Source organism: Scylla paramamosain, chromosome 3 (genome assembly GCF_035594125.1).
Source record: "Scylla paramamosain isolate STU-SP2022 chromosome 3, ASM3559412v1, whole genome shotgun sequence".
NCBI classification, from domain to species: domain Eukaryota; kingdom Metazoa; phylum Arthropoda; class Malacostraca; order Decapoda; family Portunidae; genus Scylla; species Scylla paramamosain.
The window spans coordinates 7,856,462-7,880,000 of NC_087153.1; the positions used below are offsets into that span (position 1 = coordinate 7,856,462).

Sequence of the window (23,539 nt, forward strand, 5' to 3'; positions counted from 1 at the left end):
AAGATAGTAGGTACAATCTTGATATCCGTAGTAAAATTTTTCAAAGAATTTTAAAGTGTTGCCCAAAAAACATCTCACATGTAATGTATTATTTGAATTTAGTTTGATAAAATATAAGAAGATATTAAATATATCACAAAATATTATAATATTAATTTTTGCCATAAAGTAAGACTGTTCTTTCCCCTCCCACGTGAGGTGTGCGAAGATAAACAACGTTGGTTGAGTGGCACGCAGCTGACATCGAGCTGTGTAGTCAGGATGAGTGCTGAGGGTGACGATGAGAAAACCTTGCAGTTCCATGAAATGGGGCTGGATGATAGGATATTAGAGGTAGGGAAGTGTCACGTCCAACTCCCAGAGCAGGTGTTCTGGAGGATGTCCCAGTCACCCTAGTTGTCCTCCCTCAATCAAGCACAGACACTAGTTCACCCGTTCATAATCATGAAAAGATGACAGTCGTGAAAGGAGACATTCCAAGTTAATATCAAATAATGACTACATTATTCGAAGACAGTCACGGGAGGCATTGCACGTTAATGACCACATTATTTTAAGACTCAATTCTGACTACCACCTGCCAACATCCCTCCCAGTGAACAACTATAGCTGCACCAAAATTTTGCGAAATAACTATGTACACTTGACAAAGCTTCACCTATCTCAACCTAACATGTGGAACCGAGATAAATATCTGAAAGCTTTGAGATCACTTAAGCAGCCTTAATTCTTAAAGAATAGGATGTACTACAAAATTATTATCATTTTAAAACCATGGGAGTTTTGTTTTTATAATTCTTGCTATTCTGTAGGCTATAGCACGGTTGGGATGGAAGGAACCTACCCTAATTCAGGAGAAGGCCATACCATACATGCTGGAGGGGAAGGATCTACTTGCACGAGCCAGGACTGGATCAGGGAAGACAGGGGCTTTTATCATCCCAGCTATACAGAAAGTCCTGGAAAGTAAACGCACTGCTATTGAACAGGTAAATTATGTAGACTGATGGTACATTTTACAAAGAGGGCGCCTTCCAGTTTTACAAAAACAAATTTTTGTGTGGTATGTTATATATATATATATATATATATATATATATATATATATATATATATATATATATGTATATATATATATATATATATATATATATATATATATATATATATATATATATATATATATATATATATATATATATATATTATTACTATTTTATAGTTTCTATAAATATTTACTTTGTTTTTATATATTTGGAAGAGAGACACAGTGTACACACACACACACAGTGGAACCTCAATTACTGAATGCCTGCCTTTTCAAACAAACAACCCTTCAGGAGGTAAACATATCACGCAGGGAAGCCACAGAACGCCTGACTTCTGATCTTTCTAAAATTTCTGATTGGGGCAGAGCAAACTTGGTATTGTTCAATGCCTCAAAAACTCAATTCCTCCATCTATCAACTCGACACAATCTTCCAGACAACTATCCCCTCTTCTTCAATGACACTCAACTGTCCCCCTCTTCTACACTGAACATCCTCGGTCTGTCCTTTACCTATAATCTGAACTGGAAACTTCACATCTCATCTCTAGCTAAAACAGCTTCTATGAAGTTAGGTGTTCTGAGACGTCTCCGCCAGTTTTTCTCACCCCCCCAGCTACTAACTCTGTACAAGGGCCTTATCCGTCCATGTATGGAGTATGCTTCACATGTCTGGGGGGGTTCCACTCATACTGCTGTTCTAGACAGGGTGGAATCAAAAGCTTTTCGTCTCATCAACTCCTCTCCTCTAACTGACTGTCTTCAGCCTCTCTCTCACCGCCGCAATGTTGCATCTCTAGCTGTCTTCTACCGCTATTTTCATGCTAACTGCTCTTCTGATCTTGCTAACTGCATGCCTCCCCTCCTTCCGCGGCCTCGCTGCACAAGACTTTCTTCTTTCTCTCACTCCTATTCTGTCCACCTCTCTAACGCAAGAGTTAACCAGTATTCTCAATCATTCATCCCTTTCTCTGGTAAACTCTGGAACTTCTTGCCTGCTTCTGTATTTCCACCTTCCTATGACTTGAATTCCTTCAAGAGGGAGGTTTCAAGACACTTATCCACCAATTTTTGACCACTGCTTTGACCCTTTTAGGGACTGGCATTTCAGTGGGCATTTTTTTTTATTAGATTTTTGTTGCCCTTGGCCAGTATCCTTCCTACATAAAAAAAAAAAAAAAAAAAAAAAAAAAAAATCGGTTTTCGAACAAAATTTTGAATTCATTATTGCTTCAGTTGCAGCACCATAATTTGGTTCTAGAACAAAGTTACTTGATTTCAAATATTAAAGACATAGCAAAAGCTGTTGTTTATTACTATTTTATAGTTTCTATAAATATTTACTTTGTTTTTATATATTTGGAAGAGAGACACAGTGTAAGACAGTAATTCAGTCTTTGAGATAAGGTAAATGTGATCTCATTGAAAAGACTTAGTGTAAATAAAAAGTTTTCAGTGCTCAGGAGTAATCCTGAGCCTCCTGTGGCTCTCTCTAGATGATCCCCAGTACCATCACTACTGCACAACTGCATTTTTCCATTAGCTTTTCCCAGCAGCAAGATTTCTAAGTATTATGATCACCTTCATTTTGGTGATAAGTGGGTTGGTCCTGTCTGTGTCCCTCTGTAAAGCTTCCCTCACTAGATCAGTGACAAAGAGAATGCCTGCATGGTCTAAACCGTATCTTTTAATGAGTTCTGTGTCACTAAGTTCATTCAGTACATCCTTACTGGATAAATTTGTGAGCTGGAGATGTTGTGAAGCAGCCATCTTGGCTGTGGGAGCGTCTGTCATAAGCTGCTAAGACAGTGTAGACTGGTGTCTTGGAACTGATTAATCCATTTTACATTGATTCCCATGTGAAAAATAGTTTTTGGTTTTCGTACATTTCGGATTTCAAACAGCATTCAGGAACGAGTTAAGTTAAAAAACCAAGATTCCACTGTGTGTGTGTGTGTGTGTGTGTGTGTGTGTGTGTGTGTGTGTGTGTGTGTGTGTATATATATATATATATATATATATATATATATATATATATATATATATATATATATATATATATATATATATATATATATATATATATATATATATATATATATATTTATTTATTTATTTATTTATTTATTTATTTATTTATTTATTCATTTATTTATTTATTTATTTTTCTTTTTAAAATTTTTTTTTTGTTAATTAATTAATTTATTTATACTATCTGTGGAAGGGTTTAGAAGGTTGTGAATACCTTGTTTTCCAAATTTAAGAATGTACCTATGTAGATTATTGGGAATATCCACGTCATGGTTTGCAAAATTTCGCTACTTGCATATGATAAAACTTACATCTGTAATTAGGATGCACAAATCATTATTCATATCATAAACTTCCTCTTCAGTTCAAACATTTCTTTAAAGACTTAATGAAAATTGTATTAAACGAGCAAGTTGAAAGGCAAATGAAGTCACTGGTCTTGCATATTTCTTCTACAGAGTGTACAAGTTCTCATCTTGGCACCAAGCAAAGAACTGTGTAAGCAAATAAAAGATAACATCGGTGAACTGACAGTTTCCTGCAGACGTGAAGTTCGCTACGTAGACGTCTCACCACAGGTCCCTCTTGAAGCACAGCGTCCTCTTCTCATTGGTGAGGTTTTAGTGTTGGAGCTGTTGTCACTCTTTTATTTCTCTAAATGTTAAATTTATGAGTTTTCCTTTAATTCACAATGTCTATGAAGTGTGATCCCATCACTGTTGTTGATTCTTAAGGTTTAGTGTATTTTACTCTCCAGATCACTCATTCAACTTCAGTCTCAGCTCAAATTGAGGTCTTATAGAACTTTAAAACAAATGAGTAGCAGATCATCACACTGACAGTAGTTTGTAAAATAGCAATGTTCTTTTTTGTCTTTCCTCAGATTCTTCCATTAGCAGAATTTTTTTTTTTTTATTTCAGGTTTTTGTATGCATTTAATCATAATCTATTTGTAGTAATCAATGTTTCATGGAGCAAATACTATGAGACATAATCAACATTTTCAATGATATGGTGCCCTACATCCTATTGTATTTGAGCAACATGTAGCAAATGTATACATGGAACTTCAGATAAAGAATTGGTATTATCCTGTTATTTGTAAATTATACATCAGAAAAATACAGCATAACTGTTATGATGAATTGAAATAAATCCTTATTATAGTAAACTGATGGGTGATTCATTATGGATGTCAAAGTTCATGTCAAAGTTATTGTTTATCACAGAGCTGGAGATGTCATTCTTTGTTCCATGTTTTTTTAATTAATGACAACTTAAGTGTGTCACATGTTAAATTTCACATATTCTTCTTAGTCAATAAACATATAGCTGACCCACATTCTTACAGATAAACCTGACATTGTGGTTGGAACGCCCACAAGAGTGCTGGCTCACATCACAGCAGAAAACCTCAATGTCCGGAACTCCCTCAAGCTTCTGATCATTGATGAGGCAGATCTCATGTTTGCCTTTGACCATATAAGTGATATTGAAGCTGTACTCAAGTAAGGAGGTTTTAATATTGCCGTAAGATGTTTAACATATTTTATGGACTCACATACTTGCTGGATATCACCTATAAGTGATTTAATAGTGATCACATGTAATTCTGTTTGTTCACACATATCATGTGCCTCACAACTGCACAAGAGATGTCAGAGGGCTATCTCTGGTACTGTACATGATGACTGAATATTCAGTCATCTTGCTTGCCATGCATGTGTGAGAGTAAAGCAGAGAAATATGTATGAACACTGATATATAGGCATGAATAAAAAACACTCATTATTGGTTCTGTCCACATGGTTTAAGTGAAAATTGGTTAAATCATATAGCAAATTTATTTATATTATCATTGTTTTTTTTTTACTTTTTTACTGAAGATGGAAAGTTCTACAACAAATTTTGTATGTGGATGGTGAGCTGCAGAAAATGAGGCTTAATAACAATTTATTAGAAGTCATTGTTACCAAATTTAAAATAATCATGTCACATATCAAGATAGAAAATTCAGGCTTGTGAATCAAACTAACACCATTGAAAATAGAGGTTATGAAATTCACAAGGCAACCAGTCCAGAGTCTTTGAGAGGTTGAGAGGTTATTTTTTTCTGGAGATGCACTGGAGAAAATAAAGAGGTTAGCACAGCAGAATCATGCAGGTAGACTTATTAGGGTTCTGAAACAATATGAAACTGGCAAGATCATGAGGTTTTCTGAAATTAGAAGGTTGCATACTAATGATAAAATTACTGACAAAAGGAATACATAATTTAAGTTTTAGTAATTCTCACATCATCATTTAAATGTGCTTTTGATAATGTTCCCACATTATTTCCAGACATCTCCCTCAAATTTACCAGTCTTTTGTGACAAGTGCTACCATGTGGGATGATGTGAAGAAACTGAAAAAATTGATACTAAATAAACCTGTGATCCTGCGACTGGAAGAGCCTCCATTGCCAACCACTGCACAGCTGACTCAGTATGTCATCAAGGTAATTATATTCATGATACTTTGTTTAGACTGAGAACACCAACTGATGAGATGGCCATGTCAAAAAGAAATTGAGTGATCCCTTTACAAACATCTACTTGTAATTCATTCTCTCTCTCTCTCTCTCTCTCTCTCTCTCTCTCTCTCTCTCTCTCTCTCTCTCTCTCTCTCTCTCTCTCTCTCTCTCTCTCTCTCTCTCTCTCTCTCTCTCTCTCTCTCTCTCTCTCTCTCTCTCTCTCTCTCTCTCTCTCTCTCTCTCTCTCTCTCTCTCTCTCTCTCTCTCTCTCTCTCTCTCTCTCTCTCTCTCTCTCTCTCTCTCTCTCTCTCTCTCTCTCTCTCTCTCTCTCTCGGATGAATACCAGTGTATAGAGAGAAAGTGCACAATGGGAAGGGAATTGACCAATAATTGAAATATTTATGGGGAGAGGAGGAAAGGGTTTGTATTCTTAGTTCTTTTGTCAGAAGTGAAAAATTAGTACAGGGGTACCTCAGTATACGTCCACTTTGTAACAAGTCCAGCTTGGTTTACATCCTGTTTGGACACAAAAAAAATTTACTTGCTGTACAACCTTAATTTGGAATACAACTTGCATGCGAGAACTTGTATCGGACAAAATGAGTCATGACACTGCACTATCCTTGTTTACCTCTGTTAAGACAAAGTTGCAACTGCCCACAAGCAGTGTTGCCATGTTAGTAGAACTCTTTTTCCAAACAATAACATCACCCTTCTCAGTACTATCTAATAGACACTGGACTCTTCAAAGCAAGGTAAAGTGAGGTTAAATTTTCATTTATTTCATCTTATTGCTTTTGTATTTACTGTATTTGATGGCATATAAGACATGCCTTTTTTCATAAAAATGGCTCAAAAAATCACCCTGCATCTTTTATGTGAATGTGAGGCCTTCCATTGATTTAATTTTTAGATTTCCATCACCCAAACACCCGAAGATTTATACCACTGTATTATAGGTAAGGGTGCTTATCATATTTTTCAACCATAATCTGATATAAGGAAATGTTGAAAATGAAAATGTGGCACTGTTCAGAGACAAGCCAAATGTGTTGTTGACATTTCAGCAACTGGGTATGCATTCTTCACCTTGTCTCCATGACTAGGCCACTACCTATTTTATTATTGTAATCTAATAGGATATTTTTACTATTGCGACTGCTTTCTTTTTGTTCAGCTGCACCGCTAGCTTGCTTTAAAAATTGCATGCTTAGATACATAAACTTTTTTTCCTGAATGAAATGGGGGTGCATCTTATATGCCATCAAATACGGTATGTATTTTAGTATTAAGCAGTGTTTAAATCATTTTATACAACCCTATCAATGTACTGTATAATATGCCAATAACAATAAGATTTTTTTCATGGGAATGGATCAATCATTTTCCCTTTATTGCTTATGGGAAAAATTTGTTTGGTATACATCCTGTTTTGTGTAAGTCCAAGGATCTGGAACAGATTAAGGATGTATACTGAGGTACCACTATACAGTATATAACAAAAATAAATATGGATGGATAGATTATCTGAGAAAAATAGGCATTTTGAAGCATACTTCAATGCAGGTCACTTGTAAATATGAAGATTCATAGGTGAATGTGTGTGTTAAGGACCAATATGTGTGTAGGATTTACAACTCTTCTTTCACATAAAAATTGCTCTTAATGTAATATTGAAAGAAAGAAAACTTTATTTTTTTTCCTTGACAGATGGAAACCATGGACAAAGTGGTCATGATCAATGTGTTGTTTCGTCTGAACATGATCCGTGGCAAGACAATAATTTTTGTCAACAATGTGGACAAGGGCTACAAGTAAGTGAACCTAATCCCACATGTGGCTGGTCACAATAGTAAAACTCTAGCTCTAGCACACTCCATTCCCCTCAGCCTCCTGTCTCTCCTCTTTCTCAAGTGTTCCAGCTCTCCACCCTGGACCCTCTTATTTTATTGGGAGGCTTCTAGTCACACCCACAATATTCATACCTCTGTATATCATTCTTGTAATCTCTGTTCCTGCTGTTCAGTTCATATGACCACACACACACACACGCACGCACGCGTGCACGCGCACACACACACGCACTCATGCACGCACACATGTATATATATGTATGTGTGTGTGTGTGTGTGTGTGTGTGTGTGTGTGTGTGTTTGGTCATATTTGTGTGTTTGTGTGTGTGTTTGGTCATGTAGATACGTGTATATGTACCTGTATCTCTCGATACATGTACAAGATTTTTTTTCTTTTCTTTTTTTCAGATTAAGAATGTATCTGGAACAGTTTGGAATTAGTTCCTGTGTGTTGAACTCAGAGATGCCTGTTGCATCAAGATGTCACATAGTGGAGCAGTTCAACAGCAGCAAGTATGATATTATCATTGCCTCAGATGAACAGAGTCTGGAAGATCCAAAAATTAACAAGACTAAAGAAAAGAGAGGGTATGTATTATATATTCCTGTACAGAAATTTCTAGTTTGCTCAGAATTTAGATTTTCAGATAACTTGACTGTTGCTAAAAATATTTATTCATTTCTCATTAGAAACTTCATAAAATTAAGAAGGCTGTCAACAGAAGGAGTTGCTAACATAAGTTAGACTGTCATTATGTAAGCATATCCCTTAAATTTGATGCCTAATTGATATATCATAAAGTTACTGATAAACTTTAATTTGGTGAAACAAAATATTGAATCTATGAAGAAAATACTAATGTATTCTATAAGCTTACCAAGAATGGACAGTTTTACCAACCTTTAGACTATGATTTTGACTTTGTTTGAATAGTGTAAAATTATATTTGTATTAAAAAGTTGCTTAAAAAAATTATCAACAAAATCAAACTTTGTTTACATCTTTTAGATGAAATGAAGATGTACAGTACCTCCACTAATAAAGTACCAAGACTTTAAAAGTCTTGCTGGCTACTTGTCCCTGTCGTACCACAACCCACTAACAAAAAAATAAAAAAGATTTTCTCAGTGCTGTCATCAATGATATGAGCAGGAGTGAAAATGAGATGGAATGTAATTCAGATGAGGCAGAAAAGGCAAGTGTGTGAGGATATAGAGTGAGAAATGAGAGAAAGTGTAAAGAAGAATTGATGATGAGAGTGATTGAATAGAACAGAGTATTGTGATAGTCTAGACATATAGAGAAGATGGAAGGGAAGCAATGGATGAAAGTGAATGATGTAAGACTCCAGGAAAGACATTAAGGTGTTGCACAGACTATGTGAAAAGAATATTAGATGCTGAGGAATGTTTGTGGAGCAAAAGAGTGGTTGTGCATGTTAGAGCTAAATGGAGAGCAGTTATGGATGCAGCCATTTCATAGTTCAGCTACAAAAAAGTTTTGTTCATGAACAGTAAATGTGCTAAACTCAAGGGCTTAGTATATTGGGAAATATATATTTTCAACAGGATTATTTTATTTTCAACAGGAAAAGGAAAAAGGACAAGGAGTCTGGTGTGGCAAGGGGTATTGACTTCCAGTTTGTGTCCAACATCATCAACTTTGATTTCCCACGTGATGTGGACAGCTACATCCATCGAGTTGGACGCACAGCCAGAGGCAACAACCAAGGAACAGCATTGTCCTTAGTCTCTGTTCATGAAATGGAAGTCTTTAACAGTGTTGAGGCTAAGCTCAAGACAATGATGCTTGACTCTGATGCTGTATTCAAGGACTTTAAATTTGACATGTCACAACTTGATGGCTTCAGGTATGCAAGGGTGCCATTTTTCATAATTTTCTTTTCAGAGTTCTTTAACTTTGAAAACAAGTACAAGTCATCCATCATTGGGACCTGTAGGGTGCATTTATATTTGCTCAGCACACAAGATTTTCTAGTTTGGCCTCACTTTTCTTTGAATTGTGGTCAAAGTGTCTCCAGCTTTGGTTTACTCCTAGTGCACATTGTTCTCTATTTACCTTGAATATTATGCCAAGCATTGTGTTATCTGTTCTTTCCCTTTATGAACACTTTTTGTTGCAAGACATGATTAATTTGTGCCTTTACATTCAGGTATCGAGCTCTTGATGCATGGAAGCGTTGCACATCAATTGCTATTAGAGAAACCAGAAAAAAGGAACTGCAACAGGAAATGTTAAATTCAAATAAGCTGAAGAGCTACTTTGAAGATAATCCCAAGGACATGGAGGTGCTGAGGCACGATAAACCCAAGGGTGGCATCACACCCATGGTAAGACTGTGTTGACCCATCCCATTGTATATACATGACTACCAAACAATGTGATACAGTCCTTGGAAAGATTATTTATGTTTCTCTTCAGACATTTTTATACAGTCATCTTCATAGTTGGCACACTGGATAGTTTTAAGCTTAATAAAGTTCTGTTATTGAATGAAATTACTGCCATGCTAACTTTAAGAATTTTACCTTTCAGAATCACTTGAAGCATGTTCCAGAATATAATGTGCCAGAGAATTTGAAGAGAGTACAGAAGAAAGTGAGCAAGAAAAAATTGAATAAGAATGCACCAAAAATCAAATTGAGCCAAAGGAAGCAGCTGACAAAAACTCAAGAGAAATATAGGGTATAGTATATTTGATCAGTACATGTAATTTTGCATGAAAAATATTTGGGGTTAGTCTAACACTTACAGCTGTGCAGCCTGTTTCTTCACAGTGAGGTCACAGAAGTGTGTTGCGTTTCTGCATCACATCCATTATATGTTAATATGTACAGATACTCCTGCTGTATTTTGACATGAGTATCTGTAAATGTTTGGGGTTGTTTAGGTTTAATTGATTGTATGGGAATGAATTTGTGACTATTTCCTTAACTATTCTGCATTGTCATTGAACACATTTTCTTTTATTCTGTGGGATCTTCTTTATGGAGGTCATTACAAAAAATCCATTCACACTTGCATCTCACCATCCTTGCATTCCCATTCTCTTTGTAACACACTCCAACATACAGTAATCTCTCAATTATCCAGCACATATCAGACAATGCCACAGGATGGATAATTTAGCGTTATCCCCCAGGCTCCTCCAGCACCCATGAACTGTAACACACTCCTACATACAGTAATCTCTCAATTATCCAGCACATATCAGACAATGCCACAGGATGGATAATTTATCATTATCCCCCAGGCTCCTCCAGCACCCATGAACCCAATAATAACCAGTGAAAATGTTGATGGGAGTACATACAGGTCATAATGGTTAGAACATCTCCACTAGTTCACAACATATTCTTTCCTCCTCAGTACTTACCAAATCTTTTATGTACCAGTACGCATAGTACTTGTATCATCCACTCTTCTCATCTCAGACATCTTTCAAGCAATTCTTTTCTAGTACTTTGCCTTCATTGTACATCCAGATTTTATTTGTATATGTTAATGCTTAAACTATTATGTTTTTTTTATTATTATTTGCATTATTCATTCATTTATTTATTTTATTTTGTTTTATTTTATTTTATTTTATTTTATTTTATTATTATTTTATTTTATTATTTAATTATTTATTTTTATTAATTAATCTGTTTTTTTCTTTATTTTTTTCTTTTTCTTTATTTCTTTATTTCTTTCTTTCTTTCTTTATTTATTTTATTTTTATTTTTTTTTTTTTTTTTTTTTTACTTCTTGGAGAGAGTGTAGATGCACTTGGTGAGGCCTATTGGCATATGGACTCAGTTAGGATGTGGGACATTCCATAGAAGTACCCTGGATCTGCTGTGATCTCAGGATTGGAGTAGATGCAGAATAGGAAACAGCCTCATTATGAAGGGGTAAGGGTAAACCGGTGTATGCTGTCAGGCCATGATGTGGATATATGTGGCCAGCTGTGCTATGCATAACTCCTGTGGTGTAATACAGTGGTTTATGAGACTATCTATCCCTTTCTATCAGGGCCTGACAAGGCTAAGAGTGTGAATGGTGTGTGTGAGCCATACAGGATTGCCAGCCGGATATACATACTGTATAATTTATTTTTATTTTTATTCATTTATTTATTTGTTTTTTTTTTTTCTATGCTCCAGGAAGATAAGATGAGGAAAAAAGAAATAAAAAATTGCCTATTCATAATGTCATTCCTCAAAAGAGAACCAGGAGAGATGGCCAGTTTAGTTTCTAAATCAAAATGCCTTTCTTTTTTAAAATAGTTGGTTTTCAATACATATTTGATGGTGAAGATGTGAATGTTTAAACTTTTAAAGTAAGAATATATTGTGTACATACATACCACCATTCCAAATTATCTTAAAGAACTTACTTTTTTTCCAGAAAAGGAAAGCAGACCCACTTCAGAGTATGGAGTTTTCAGGATTTAAGAAAAAAAGCAAGGTGTAACATTGGATAACCAACAGGTTCTTGATTTACATGTACTGTTTTTTGATAACTGCTATGAAATAAATTATTTGTAGTAGCACATGTCTCTAAATACCTTACATGTCACAAGAGATGAAGGTTGAAGGGATAGGGGTTGACATTTAAGAATTCCTTCCTTTCTCTAGGAACTACACTTTCACAATACAAGTGTGTGTGTGTGTGCGTGTGTGTGTGTCCTTTGTTCATGTAGTGTCCTTTCCACTCTATTATACTTTTTTTTTACATACTTGAGGGTTTGATACACTGAGGAACTCCACTTACAGTAACAAAAGAAAGATAACTACATACTACAGCAGGAACAGAACAGCTACTTAGGAAGTAGGATGCAGAATACATATACAAATGATTTGGAATAACTACCACAGCAGTAACAAAACATCTACTTTGGAAGTAAGATGCAGTATCCATATGGAAATCATTTGGAAAACAAAAACTTCCCTAACTCAATGGAATGCTTTCTTTACATCTAATATAAAACAATGCCAAAGGCTTCAATGAAATCCCAATAAAAAACAAAAAAAGTTGAAGAAAGACAAGAAAAACAGTGGACCAGTCTTTGTAGAAAAAATATAATAAGTGTTTTGGAATTCTCCTACTGAGATCATCATTGCAGGTTGAATTTGAACAGTTTTCCAATAAGACAAAGGTGTAAAAAAAATGTAAGCAATGGAAACTTCTTAAAAACAATAGAAGCAATACTGTAAGTTTTCTGGGAGGGCATAGAGATATCACCTGTAATTAAGTTCAGCAGTGGAGCAGAGGAAGAAACCATTAATTCTCTAATGTTGATTTTATGTAAATCTTGAGTTAAGATGTAAAATTAAAATTATTTAAAAGAGTGTGACATTTTCACTAAAGCACAATGATTATAAATATGAACTAACCTATCCCTCTATCTGTAAATTCTAAGAATTTTCTCTAAAGCAGTGGTTCCCAAACTTTTTCTGATCATACCCACTTTTCATATATGATCCTCATGAGTGGCCCCCCTCTCCCCCCACAAGTCCACATTTCACGATTACTGTGACTGTCTTACATTTATTTAGATCCATTATGGAAAAACTCCAGCAATATCTATAATTTTATTCATTCTACCTCATATTGTTCTGGTGTGGTGGGCCTTGGGATTTTTATGTGTACATAGCTTCATCTTATGGCCCGCCCAAATTTTGTTGTATGGCCTTCCAGTGGTCCATGATCCCTAGTTTAGGAAACACTACTTTAAAGGAATGGCCATTCTAAAGAACAACAGCAAACATTCTGACACCAAGTAGTATAGATAAAAGGAATTTATGCTTTGGTTGGAATGAGATATTTCAATATTCCACAACAAAAGCCAACAATCTCCACACCAGTTGTCATCTCGCACCACCTTTACAGGATGCCATGGATTTCTTTGATAATTAACTCATACTGAAAATAATCTTACCTTTATCTTGAAAGAACAGTTGCCTGTTAATAGCTTAATAGCTAACTTCCTTTGTACTTCCTTTACATATCTTACAGAATGGAGAGTCAGACCGAGTAGCAAGTAAGCAGAGAATGACGAGAAATACCAGGACTGTAACAAGAAAACTCACCATTAGTGATAAAACATCATCAAAAAGTAGTGAGCTATTTCTGCAGTGAAATGCTGAAAGAATACAAGAAAGCTTTGGCGTTGTACTAGTTTACTGTTATAAGCATTGAATTAAAAAAAATAATTGAAAGGAGGTAAAGTTAAATAATGTATTATTTCCAACACAAGATAAAAATCAATGAATCTTAGATCAGACAATGTTGTTCTGATGTTTAACATCCTGGTTAATAAGTTTTATGGAATTCTCTACCCTCACTTTAGAAAAGCCATGTGAACTAAGGAAAAGAATTAAAGAGGGTACAATGTCATTTATAAACTTTCCATTGTGAATAATGCACTGAAAAGTCAAACTGGTCTTCCCACTACTGTATTCTTTAAGTATCTGCAGTTGTGAATTGTATAGCTAAGTAGCAATGACTGAAAGATAATTTAATTACTTCCCTGACACAATGCTTGCAATGAGGCAATGGGAAAGCACTGTTTCCCTCATTCATTAACTGTTGTCATTGTGAACTATGTGGCCACAAGCTACACCATCTATGTGAAAACCAGCTGGTTCTAATATGAAAATAAAATTTGGGACTGTATTTCATCTCTGATAACATTACCGTTAAAGACATAGACTGTTGATAGATTAACTTGTGTCAATATTTCAGCTGACTGGAGCTACCTTTGTCTCGCAATGTGTCCATTTCATGTGAGGGAAGGAGATAAAGACTGAAGGAAGGTAAACATCATTACTTGGATTTGAGGGACATGACACAATTATATATCTTTCTATAAACTAGGCTGAGATCTCCCTTAAAGGAAAGTAGCCTCATCACATATTATTTTATCATGGGAATAGAAAAAATAGAGAAGAGGTTTCTCAATACCCACAACTTTTCTCTTTTTTTGCCTCTTATGACAGAGAGGAAATATAGTGCTAATAAGCATTCTAACAGTTACAGAGTGCATGACCAGGCCATCCCTTGCCTACCAAAACTAATTTCACCATATAACAACTTAGCAAGTAGTGGTAAGCTTAAATAAGGGAAACATCTTACTTTACTACAGTATCACATCAATGATTGCAGTGGATTACCTGTTGATACTGGCAAGGTGATGTTCAAGAAATTTTCCCATTCCTGATGGGCATCATAGGTATCACTTCCCACACACTTGAAGCTTTTTGGCAGCTCCTCCCATGTGAAATTTTTGCAACTGATCTTATGTTCAGAATTTACTCCAGAACGTCTGTAAAAAAATTTAATGATAATTGTATAACTGAAGCTAAGGAACCTACACAAGTGAGGCAACTAAAAGAGACAAAAGATTAGAGGTGCTTGACTGTACTATTCATGGAAAATGAGAAGTAGAAGTTTTTTCACTTTTTCATTTTGATATTATATATATATATATATATATATATATATATATATATATATATATATATATATATATATATATATATATATATATATATATATATATATATATATATATATATATATATATATATATATATATATATATATATATATATATTTTTTTTTTTTTTTTTTTTTTTTTTTATGTATTACCTAGGAAATATCAATAGATAAAGACACACACACACACACACACACACACACACACAACATATAGCAAGATACAAAATACATACATGGCATAAGTGTCACATTGATAGGTTATTTGATCCCATGAATTATAGGTGAGAACTCCATGGTCAGGCACCTGTGGCGGGTCTCCACACTTGGGTGGATCACACCTGCAAACACAGCATTCTGTTGTGGACAACACTCTTAAGGGCAAACCAACAATAAATCTACTTTGGATGCACATAGCAACACTCAACATGTTTTGTGAACTTCCGTAACCATATAACTATACTGTATAATTAAGATGTATTGAATTAGTAACACAATTCTTATTTCAAAAAACTTTATGATTGATCCATCAATTTAAATTAACATTGTGAAAGAAGTATGAAACTGGTCTATATTGTAAATTGTTTCATGACTAAAAGGTATACACTTCTTGGCATTCCAAAAATTTAAAAAGATTGAAAATTGTAATTTCTTAAAATACAAAGAGAATCTGTATCCTTAATTATAGTACATGGATATTTATATAATTCAGCAATGATAAATTTTGTCTTTGTTATTAATACTCCTTCCCTCACTACTGAGAATCAAATATGATTATCAAATAAAATGTGAAATTGCCATCACACACACACACACACACACACACACTCTCTCTCTCTCTCTCTCTCTCTCTCTCTCTCCCCTGCATTCCCGCCCCCCACCAAAAAAAAAAAAAAAGGGAAAGAAAAAGAAAGAATAACAGAATAACAACTAAGACAGTGTCTGAAAATCTACCTAATGAAAAGACTAAAAGTATAGAAACATCAACACTTGAAGAAGTATATTTAATTGAAACGTATGTTAATAGATGGACCAAAAGAAGTAGGTAATCAAAACAATTGTGCGGGCTATGAAAGGCTATAAGATTGAAAATTAAATATATTCAAAATATACTTACTTGATTTCTGATGTCACTAGGGTCCAGACTTTATTTTCACATCGGTAAATAGATTTCTCATCGGTGAGTGTCCTGGAAAGGAGAGAAAAGTCTTGTTCATTATGTAATATGAAGAGCAAGAGGGCAGGAGTGTGCAAGAATGAGGTGCACGGACAGGAGCTAGTTGAATCTTTTCTACCACTGCCACTCCAAGTCTGAGAGAGAGAGAGAGAGAGAGAGAGAGAGAGGTGGGAGGTGTTAGGCAAGCACTGAGCTGTTATATTTTAGAAATTTAAATTTCGAATAACCATAGCTTATCAATTAATATCTTACCATCATCAAGTGAACACAAGTTAGGTGTATATAAATATTTATTGTAAGGCTACACATGACGAGTGCCCTGATAATGGAGCTGGAAGACTTGTACACCAAGTTGTGGATAATAAGATGGGAAAAGAGCAAGATTTACAAGTGACCAAGTGAGCATCGCTGGTCTCTAAGATGAAAATTAATAAGTTTGAGTGTGATAAAACTGATCTAAGCTACATTCGAAGACCATATGAAGTTTTCCACCTCCGCCGACCATGTCTACTGAGGACACTAGAGTGCAGTATGTAACAGCGGATTATATTGGCTAAGGATTTGGCTTATCTCGATAAAAGTTTATAAATGAGGCATGACGCGCTGATTTCGAAGCCTCAGCCAAGAGGGTTCGCGGTGGTGTGCGTGTGATGGCTTGACTGAGCCGTCGTCAGAAAGATCCCAGGCCTTGTCGCAGGGACAGCGGATGGAGGAGACCTTTTTTTATGGTCTTCGAGTGTAACATTTGTCCAATCAGAGTGAGTTATTCTCAATGTTTGGTAATGATGCTTACTTGTAAAGAATTCTGCAGCTGTAGACAATTTCTGTGCCTTCCTCCTTTTGTCCATCCCATATACGTCTGGTGTTTATTGGATTAGGTGGATTCCTATAACACCTTTTATCTGTAAACAAAGGTGGGAAGACGCGTTTTATTGCTATCACTTTGACGGACCATTATTCTTAAGTGAGTAGAAATATATACTTTGCCTCCACACACCCAACTCACTTTCAAAGTTACAACAGGCAAGATAACATAACAAAGTCTAATTTAGTCTCATACATGTTCCTGAATACTCCTTTGAGTGTATGGCACAGCGGGAGTGTTTCTACCTTCATTGGCTCATGCATATCTCTGCATATTTTGGTCACACACACACACGAGGATGAAGTAGGCACCTGCCGAAACGATAATTACTACCTGTGAGGTCTAAAGCACTGGATCAGGGGGGTGCTGTTAACTTATCATTAACCCAGCTGTGATCTCACTGAACGTTTCTCTTTGTGTCTTACAACACGAGGGGGAAGTCACAGCCTGCCATCTAAGGACAACTCTCTTCCTCCACACAAAACTACAAGCACCTAATAACACACACTCAAAATTTCAAAATTATCATGGCGACTCTTACACCTGCCTCGGAGTCCCCATCTGGGGAAGGGACCACAAATGTCCCCAGATCGGACTGCCCTTCTGACAACGACCCTAAGTGTCTTGACACCCCCCTCAACTTTTCTTCATTTACTTTTGCACCATTCGCGGTCGAAGATCTAATTTTCAGGCTGTAGAACACCACCTCTCCTCTTCTAAACCTCATCTTCTTTCCCTCACTGAAACACAGGTGTCTGAGGCAACTGACAGCAGCCTCTTTTCTGTTCCCTCCTACTTTCTCTATGCTCATTTTCAATCCAAAGCTGGATGTTGCGTTTATGTGCGCAACGACTTAACCTGCTCTCGTGCCCACGCTCTTGAATCTTCAGAGTTTTTCACCATCTGGCTACGACTACAGAGTCACTCTCAAACTAAATTTATCTGTGCTATATACCTCTCACCTAACTCTTCTGACTATAAAAAATTCTTTAACTACTTAACTTCCAAAGTGGAGCACATTCTGACTCTCTTCCCTTTTGCAAAAATCTCCATTCTTGGAGACTTCAATGTTCACCACCAGCTTTGGCTTTCCTCTCCCTTTACTGACCATCCTGGTGAACTAGCCTTCAACTTTTCTATCCTTCACGATCTAGAGCAATTGGTGCAACACCCTACTCATATTCCTGACCGTCTTTGAGATACGCCCAACATTCTTGACCTTTTCCTGACCTCTAATACTCCTCCTTATGCTGTCACCCTCTCTTCTCCGTTGGGCTCCTCCGATCACAATCTCATATCTGTATCTTGTCCTATCGCTTCAATCCCTCCTCAGGATCCACCTAAGAGTCTCTGGCGTTTTGCCTCTGCTAGTTGGGGTGACCTGAGAAGGTATTTTGCTGATTTTCCTTGGAATGACTACTGCTCAGTGTCGGAGACCCGTCTTTGTGTGCCGAATGCATAACTGAAGTGATAGTAACTGGCATGGACGCGTACATTCCTTGCTCTTTTTCTCGTCCTAAACCTTCCAAACCTTGGTTTAACACAGCTTGTTCTCGTGCTATACATGATAGAGAGGTGGCCCACAAAAGATACTTAAGCATTCCATCAACAGAATCTCATGCACTTTATATTTCTGCCCGAAACATGCTAAGTCTGTTCTCCAACTAGCCAAAAACTCCTTCATTAACAGAAAGTGTCAAAACCTTTCAAGATCTAACTCCCCTCGTGACTTCTGGCATCTAGCCAAAAATATCTCCAATAACTTTGCTTCTTCTTTCCTTCCCTTATTTCAACCAGATGGCACCACTGCTATCACATCTATCTCTAAAGCTGAACTCTTCGCTCAAACCTTTGCTAAAAACCCTACCTTGGACGATTCAGGGCTTGTTCCTCCCTCTCCTCCACCCTCTTACTACTTCATGCTACCTATTATAATTCTTCGCAATGATGTTTTCCATGTCCTCGCTAGCCTAAACCCTCGGAAGGCTTACGGACCTGATGGGGTCTCTCCTATTGTTCTCCGAAACTGTGCCTCTGTGCTTGCACCTTGCCTAGTCAAACTCTTTCAGCTCTGTCTGTCAACATCTACCTTTCCTTCTTGCTGGAAGTTTGCCTACATTCAACCTGTTCCTAAAAAAGGGTGAACGTTCTAATCCCTCAAACTACCGTCCTATTGCTTTAATTTCCGGCCTATGTAAAGTTTTTTAATCTATCCTCAACAGGAAGATTCTTAAACATCTATCACTTCACAGCCTTCTATCTGATCGCCAGTATGGGTTCCGTCGAGGCCGCTCTACTGGTGATCTTCTGGCTTTCCTTACTGAGTCTTGGTCATCCTCTTTTAGAGATTTTGGTGAAACTTTTACTGTTGCCTTGGATATATCAAAAGCTTTTGATAGAGTCTGGTACAAGGCTTTGATTTCCAAACTACCCTCCTACGGCTTCTATCCTTCTCTCTGTAACTTCATCTCAAGTTTCCTTTCTGACCGTTCTATTGCTGCTGTGGTAGACGATCACTGTTCTTCTCCTAAATCTATTAACAGTGGTGTTTGTCAGGGTTTTGTCCTGTCACCCACTCTCTTCTTATTATTTATCAATGACCTTCTAAACCAAACTTCTTGCCCTATCCACTCCTACGCTGATGATACCACCCTGCACTTTTCCACGTCTTTTCGTAGATGTCCAACCCTTCAGGAAATAAACATTTTACGCAGGGAAGCTACAGAACGGCTGACTTCTGATCTTTCTAAATTTTATGATAGGGGCAGAGCAAAATTGGTATTGTTCAATGCCTCAAAAACTCAATTCCTCCATCTATCAACTCGACACAACCTTCCAGACAACTATCCCTTCTTCAGTGACACTCAACTGTCCCCCTCTTCTACACTGAACATCCTCGGTCTGTCATTTATTTATAATCTGAACTGGAAACTTCACATCTCATCTCTAGCTAAAACAGCTTCTATGAAGTTAGCGTTCTGAGACATCTCCGCCAGTTTTTCTCATCCCCCCCCTCCCTAGCTGCTAACTCTGTACAGGGGCCTTATCCGTCCATGTATGGAGTATGCTTCACATGTCTTGGGGGGTTTCCACTCATACCGCTCTTCTAGACAGGGTGGAATCAAAAGCTTTTCGTCTCATCAACTCCCCTCCTCTAACTGACTGTCTTCAACCTCTCTCTCTCTCTCATCGCCCAAATGTTGCATCTCTTGCTATCTTCTACCGCTGTTTTCATGCTGACTGCTCTTCTGATCTTGCTAACTGCATGCCTCCCCTCCTCCCGCGGCCTCGCTGCACAAGACCTTCTCTCACCCCTATTATGTACACCTTTCTAATGCAAAAGTTAAGCAGTATTCTTAATCATTCATCCCTTTCTCTGGTAAACTCTGGAACTCCCTGCCAGCTTCTGTATTTCCACCTTCCTATGACAATTATCCTTCAATTTTTGACTACCGCTTTGGACCCTTTTCTGGGACTGGCATCTCAGTGTTTCTTTTTTTTTTTTTTCACCCTCCTACATTAAAAAAAAAAAAACCTACACACACACAATGAATAAATAAATAAAATAAAATAAATGAATAAGTAAATATAAATACATAAATAAATAAATACTGAAGGGAATGTACAAAATTATAAAATACACATTTGAAGCTTTTCATAATAGTATATTAGATTTTCTACTACTACTACTTTTACTGCTACTATTACTACTATTACTACTACTACTACTACTACTACTACTACTACTACTACTACTACTACTACCAATAATAATAATAATAATAATAATAATAATAATAATAATAATAATAATAATAATAATACCAATAATAATAATAATAATAATAATACCAATAATAATAATAATAATAATAATAATAATAATAATGATAATAATAATAATAATAATAATAATAATAATGAGTTTGCGGTTTCCGCAAACGCAAAACAGCTTCTTTGTATGAAAGTTGTTATAAATATAAATACATAAACGATTTAATGATTTTCGGAGGTGGTCGTGAAAGCACCCATCTCTGCACTGAATCCTCAAAAAAAAAACACGATTATTCCGCGCACGCCGTTACTTTACGTTTATTTCCCCTAGGCTGCGTTTACACCAAGGGAATCGAATCGATTCATGAAGAATCATTTGACTCAGTAATTTTGAATGAGCACTTTTCCCACTGACTGAATCCAAATCAACACAACAGGCAGCCTTTGAGATGAATGGGTGTACTACATACGTTCTCGCTGAAATAGCAGTGTTGCTGTGGTTGAGACATCGTAAAAAGTGAATACAAACAAGGGGAGTGTGTCGTTGCAAAGGAATATCACACCCTAACTACTACTACTACTGTTACTAATACTAATACTATTACTATTACTACTGTTATTACTACTACGTACTATTGCCACCACCACCACCATCATCGCTTTATCACCAGTTAAACCAAAAGGCATCGATACTGTTCGAACATTCAACCATCGGAAAAAAAAAAAAAAACACCGCAGCACCGCTCACCTCTAAAGCTCCCTCAGCGACGTGTTGCACTGCGCTCAACACCCTAGGAACCAACCACACATCCTAGAGGCACGTTAAAGTTGTTAGGCAACACACGAGCTCCATGCTCTCCTAATAAACTGATCAGGAAGTCCGATGTCTCGGTGCTTACCCCCTCCGCTGACTCGCCGTAACTGATGGAAAAATGGGTCCGATTTTCCGAACACATCAGTGACTCAATGATCCCCCTTGAGTTGAATCGCATGGTGCAAACTATTCCCATTGGAGTTACTGTGGCGCATCAAGACGAATCATGAATCGCGTTGACTCTATGAATTGAATCGATTAGATTCGCTTGGTGTAAACGTAGCCTTACCATTATCAGAAATCATCTATAATATCAAAAGAATAAATTTTTCGTTCACAGGCCACAGAGGAATCCCCCAGCTTGCCGTGCTAACCGCCTGTACCATCATCTTGGCTTTTGGAGGGAGAGCGGGGGATATGACTGAGAAGCTCACCTTCCACACAGGTGATATTGGGGGATGGTGGCGTCCAAGTTAAAGTCTCGTGGGAACACTTTGATCTTCCTCTGGTCGCTTCACCTGGATTTGTTCTGGGGAAAAAAAAAAAAAAAACATCAGTGATAATAATGATAATAATAATAATAATAATAATAATAATAATAATAATAATAATAATAATAATAATGATAATAATGATAATAGTAATAATAATTATAAATAAATAAATGAATAAATAAAAATGTTGAACATGATTCCCACGATGGAAACTTCATGAGGTAAGAAATTCTGTTCATGCTTCTAAGAAAACAATAATTCCGTTATAGAGAACAATGCGTATTGATAAAGTGACGGCAACATCTCAAGAAACAGCTAGTATTAAAGGCACAATAGTAACTTCTGATAGGTATGTTGATTCAGGTGATGGAAGGCTCAAGTATCCTTTGTGTGCCACTTCTCATGTATAGCATGAGAACAGGCTGTGTTAAACCAAGGTCTGGAAAGTTTAGAGCAAGATGAAGAGTGAGAAATGGTCGCCTCCATGCCAGACAATATCACCTCTGTTATGCTCTCGGCACACGGAGACGGGTCTCTGACACGGAAGCAGAAGTCATCCCATAGAAATTCAGCATAATACCTCTTCAGGTCCCCCCAGAGGAGGCAAAACGCCAGAGGGACCTCCGTTTTAGGGGATCCTGAGGAGGGACTGGAGCGAAAGGACAAGATACAGATATGAGACTGTGATCGGAGAGGCCCAACGGAAAAGATAGGGTGACAGCATAAGCAAAATGATTAGAAGAGAAGTAAGGGAAAGGTAAAAAATGTCGGGCGTACCTTCATGACGGTCAGGAATACGAGTTGGTTGTTGGACCAGTTGTTTTAGGTCATGGAGGATAGCAAATTTAAAGGCTAGTTCACCAGTATGGTCAGCGAAGGAAGAGGAAAGCCAAAGCTGGTGGTGAACATTGAAGTCTCCAAGAATGGAGATCTCCGCAAAAGGGAAGAGTCACAATATGCTCCACTTTGGAATTTAAGTAATCCAAGAATTTTTATAGTCAGAGGAGTTAAGTGAGAGGTATACAACACAGATAAATTTAGTTTGAGAGTGACTGTAATCGTAGCCAGATGGTGGAAAACTAAAGATTCAAGAGCGTGGGCACGAGAACAGGTTAACTCGTTGCGCACATAGACGCAACATCACATCATAGCGGGAATTATTTGCACCAAGGATTTTTTTTTATTATTGTTTTTACAATAATGGATTGAAGAAAATACCTGTAGCCAGCTTTACAGGTAATTGTGACAGAGGTTCCGGCCACGTTCTTAGTGAAGGATGCCTGGGTGTTCTCACCACCGTCAGGGCCTTCGGGGCACGCTCTCACTGCCGAAGTAAAGAATTATCGTCAGGGTTGCCAAATCAGATTTTTCACATTCTACTTGCTTGACGAAATATTCACTGATTACTGTCATTTCCGAGGCGTTCATTCCTGTTTAGGTATTAGTTGTGTACGTGCATGA

General features: G+C 36.8%; 2 protein-coding genes across 3 annotated transcripts in view; one reads left to right on the forward strand and one right to left on the reverse strand.

Annotated features, from left to right (window-relative positions):
- Positions 1 to 170: 170 nt before the first annotated feature.
- Positions 171 to 12,003, forward strand: LOC135089771 (probable ATP-dependent RNA helicase DDX56). Its single transcript, XM_063985785.1, has 11 exons — positions 171 to 333; positions 813 to 989; positions 3,538 to 3,691; positions 4,431 to 4,587; positions 5,423 to 5,579; positions 7,305 to 7,408; positions 7,856 to 8,035; positions 9,037 to 9,318; positions 9,622 to 9,799; positions 10,005 to 10,154; positions 11,862 to 12,003. The coding sequence occupies exons 1-11, from the start codon at positions 262 to 264 to the stop codon at positions 11,925 to 11,927; spliced, it is 1,677 nt and encodes a 558-aa protein (XP_063841855.1). The 5' UTR covers positions 171 to 261; the 3' UTR covers positions 11,928 to 12,003.
- Positions 12,004 to 12,471: 468 nt separating this feature from the next.
- Positions 12,472 to 23,539, reverse strand: part of LOC135089774 (complement factor H-like) — an 11,583-nt gene continuing 515 nt past the window's right edge. Inside the window, exons 2-9 of one of the 2 annotated variants that reach the window (XM_063985810.1) lie at positions 23,297 to 23,402; positions 22,019 to 22,113; positions 16,925 to 17,033; positions 16,072 to 16,143; positions 15,191 to 15,295; positions 14,630 to 14,781; positions 13,396 to 13,527; positions 12,472 to 13,167 (exon numbers count right to left, since the gene is read on the reverse strand). In XM_063985810.1, coding sequence (XP_063841880.1) covers positions 13,430 to 13,527; positions 14,630 to 14,781; positions 15,191 to 15,295; positions 16,072 to 16,143; positions 16,925 to 17,033; positions 22,019 to 22,113; positions 23,297 to 23,402 — 737 coding nt within the window. In that variant the 3' untranslated portion in view covers positions 12,472 to 13,167; positions 13,396 to 13,429. Of the gene's footprint in view, positions 13,528 to 14,629; positions 14,782 to 15,190; positions 15,296 to 16,071; positions 16,144 to 16,924; positions 17,034 to 22,018; positions 22,114 to 23,296; positions 23,403 to 23,539 lie in introns of both variants that reach the window. The other variant, XM_063985799.1, reaches the window with a different exon arrangement.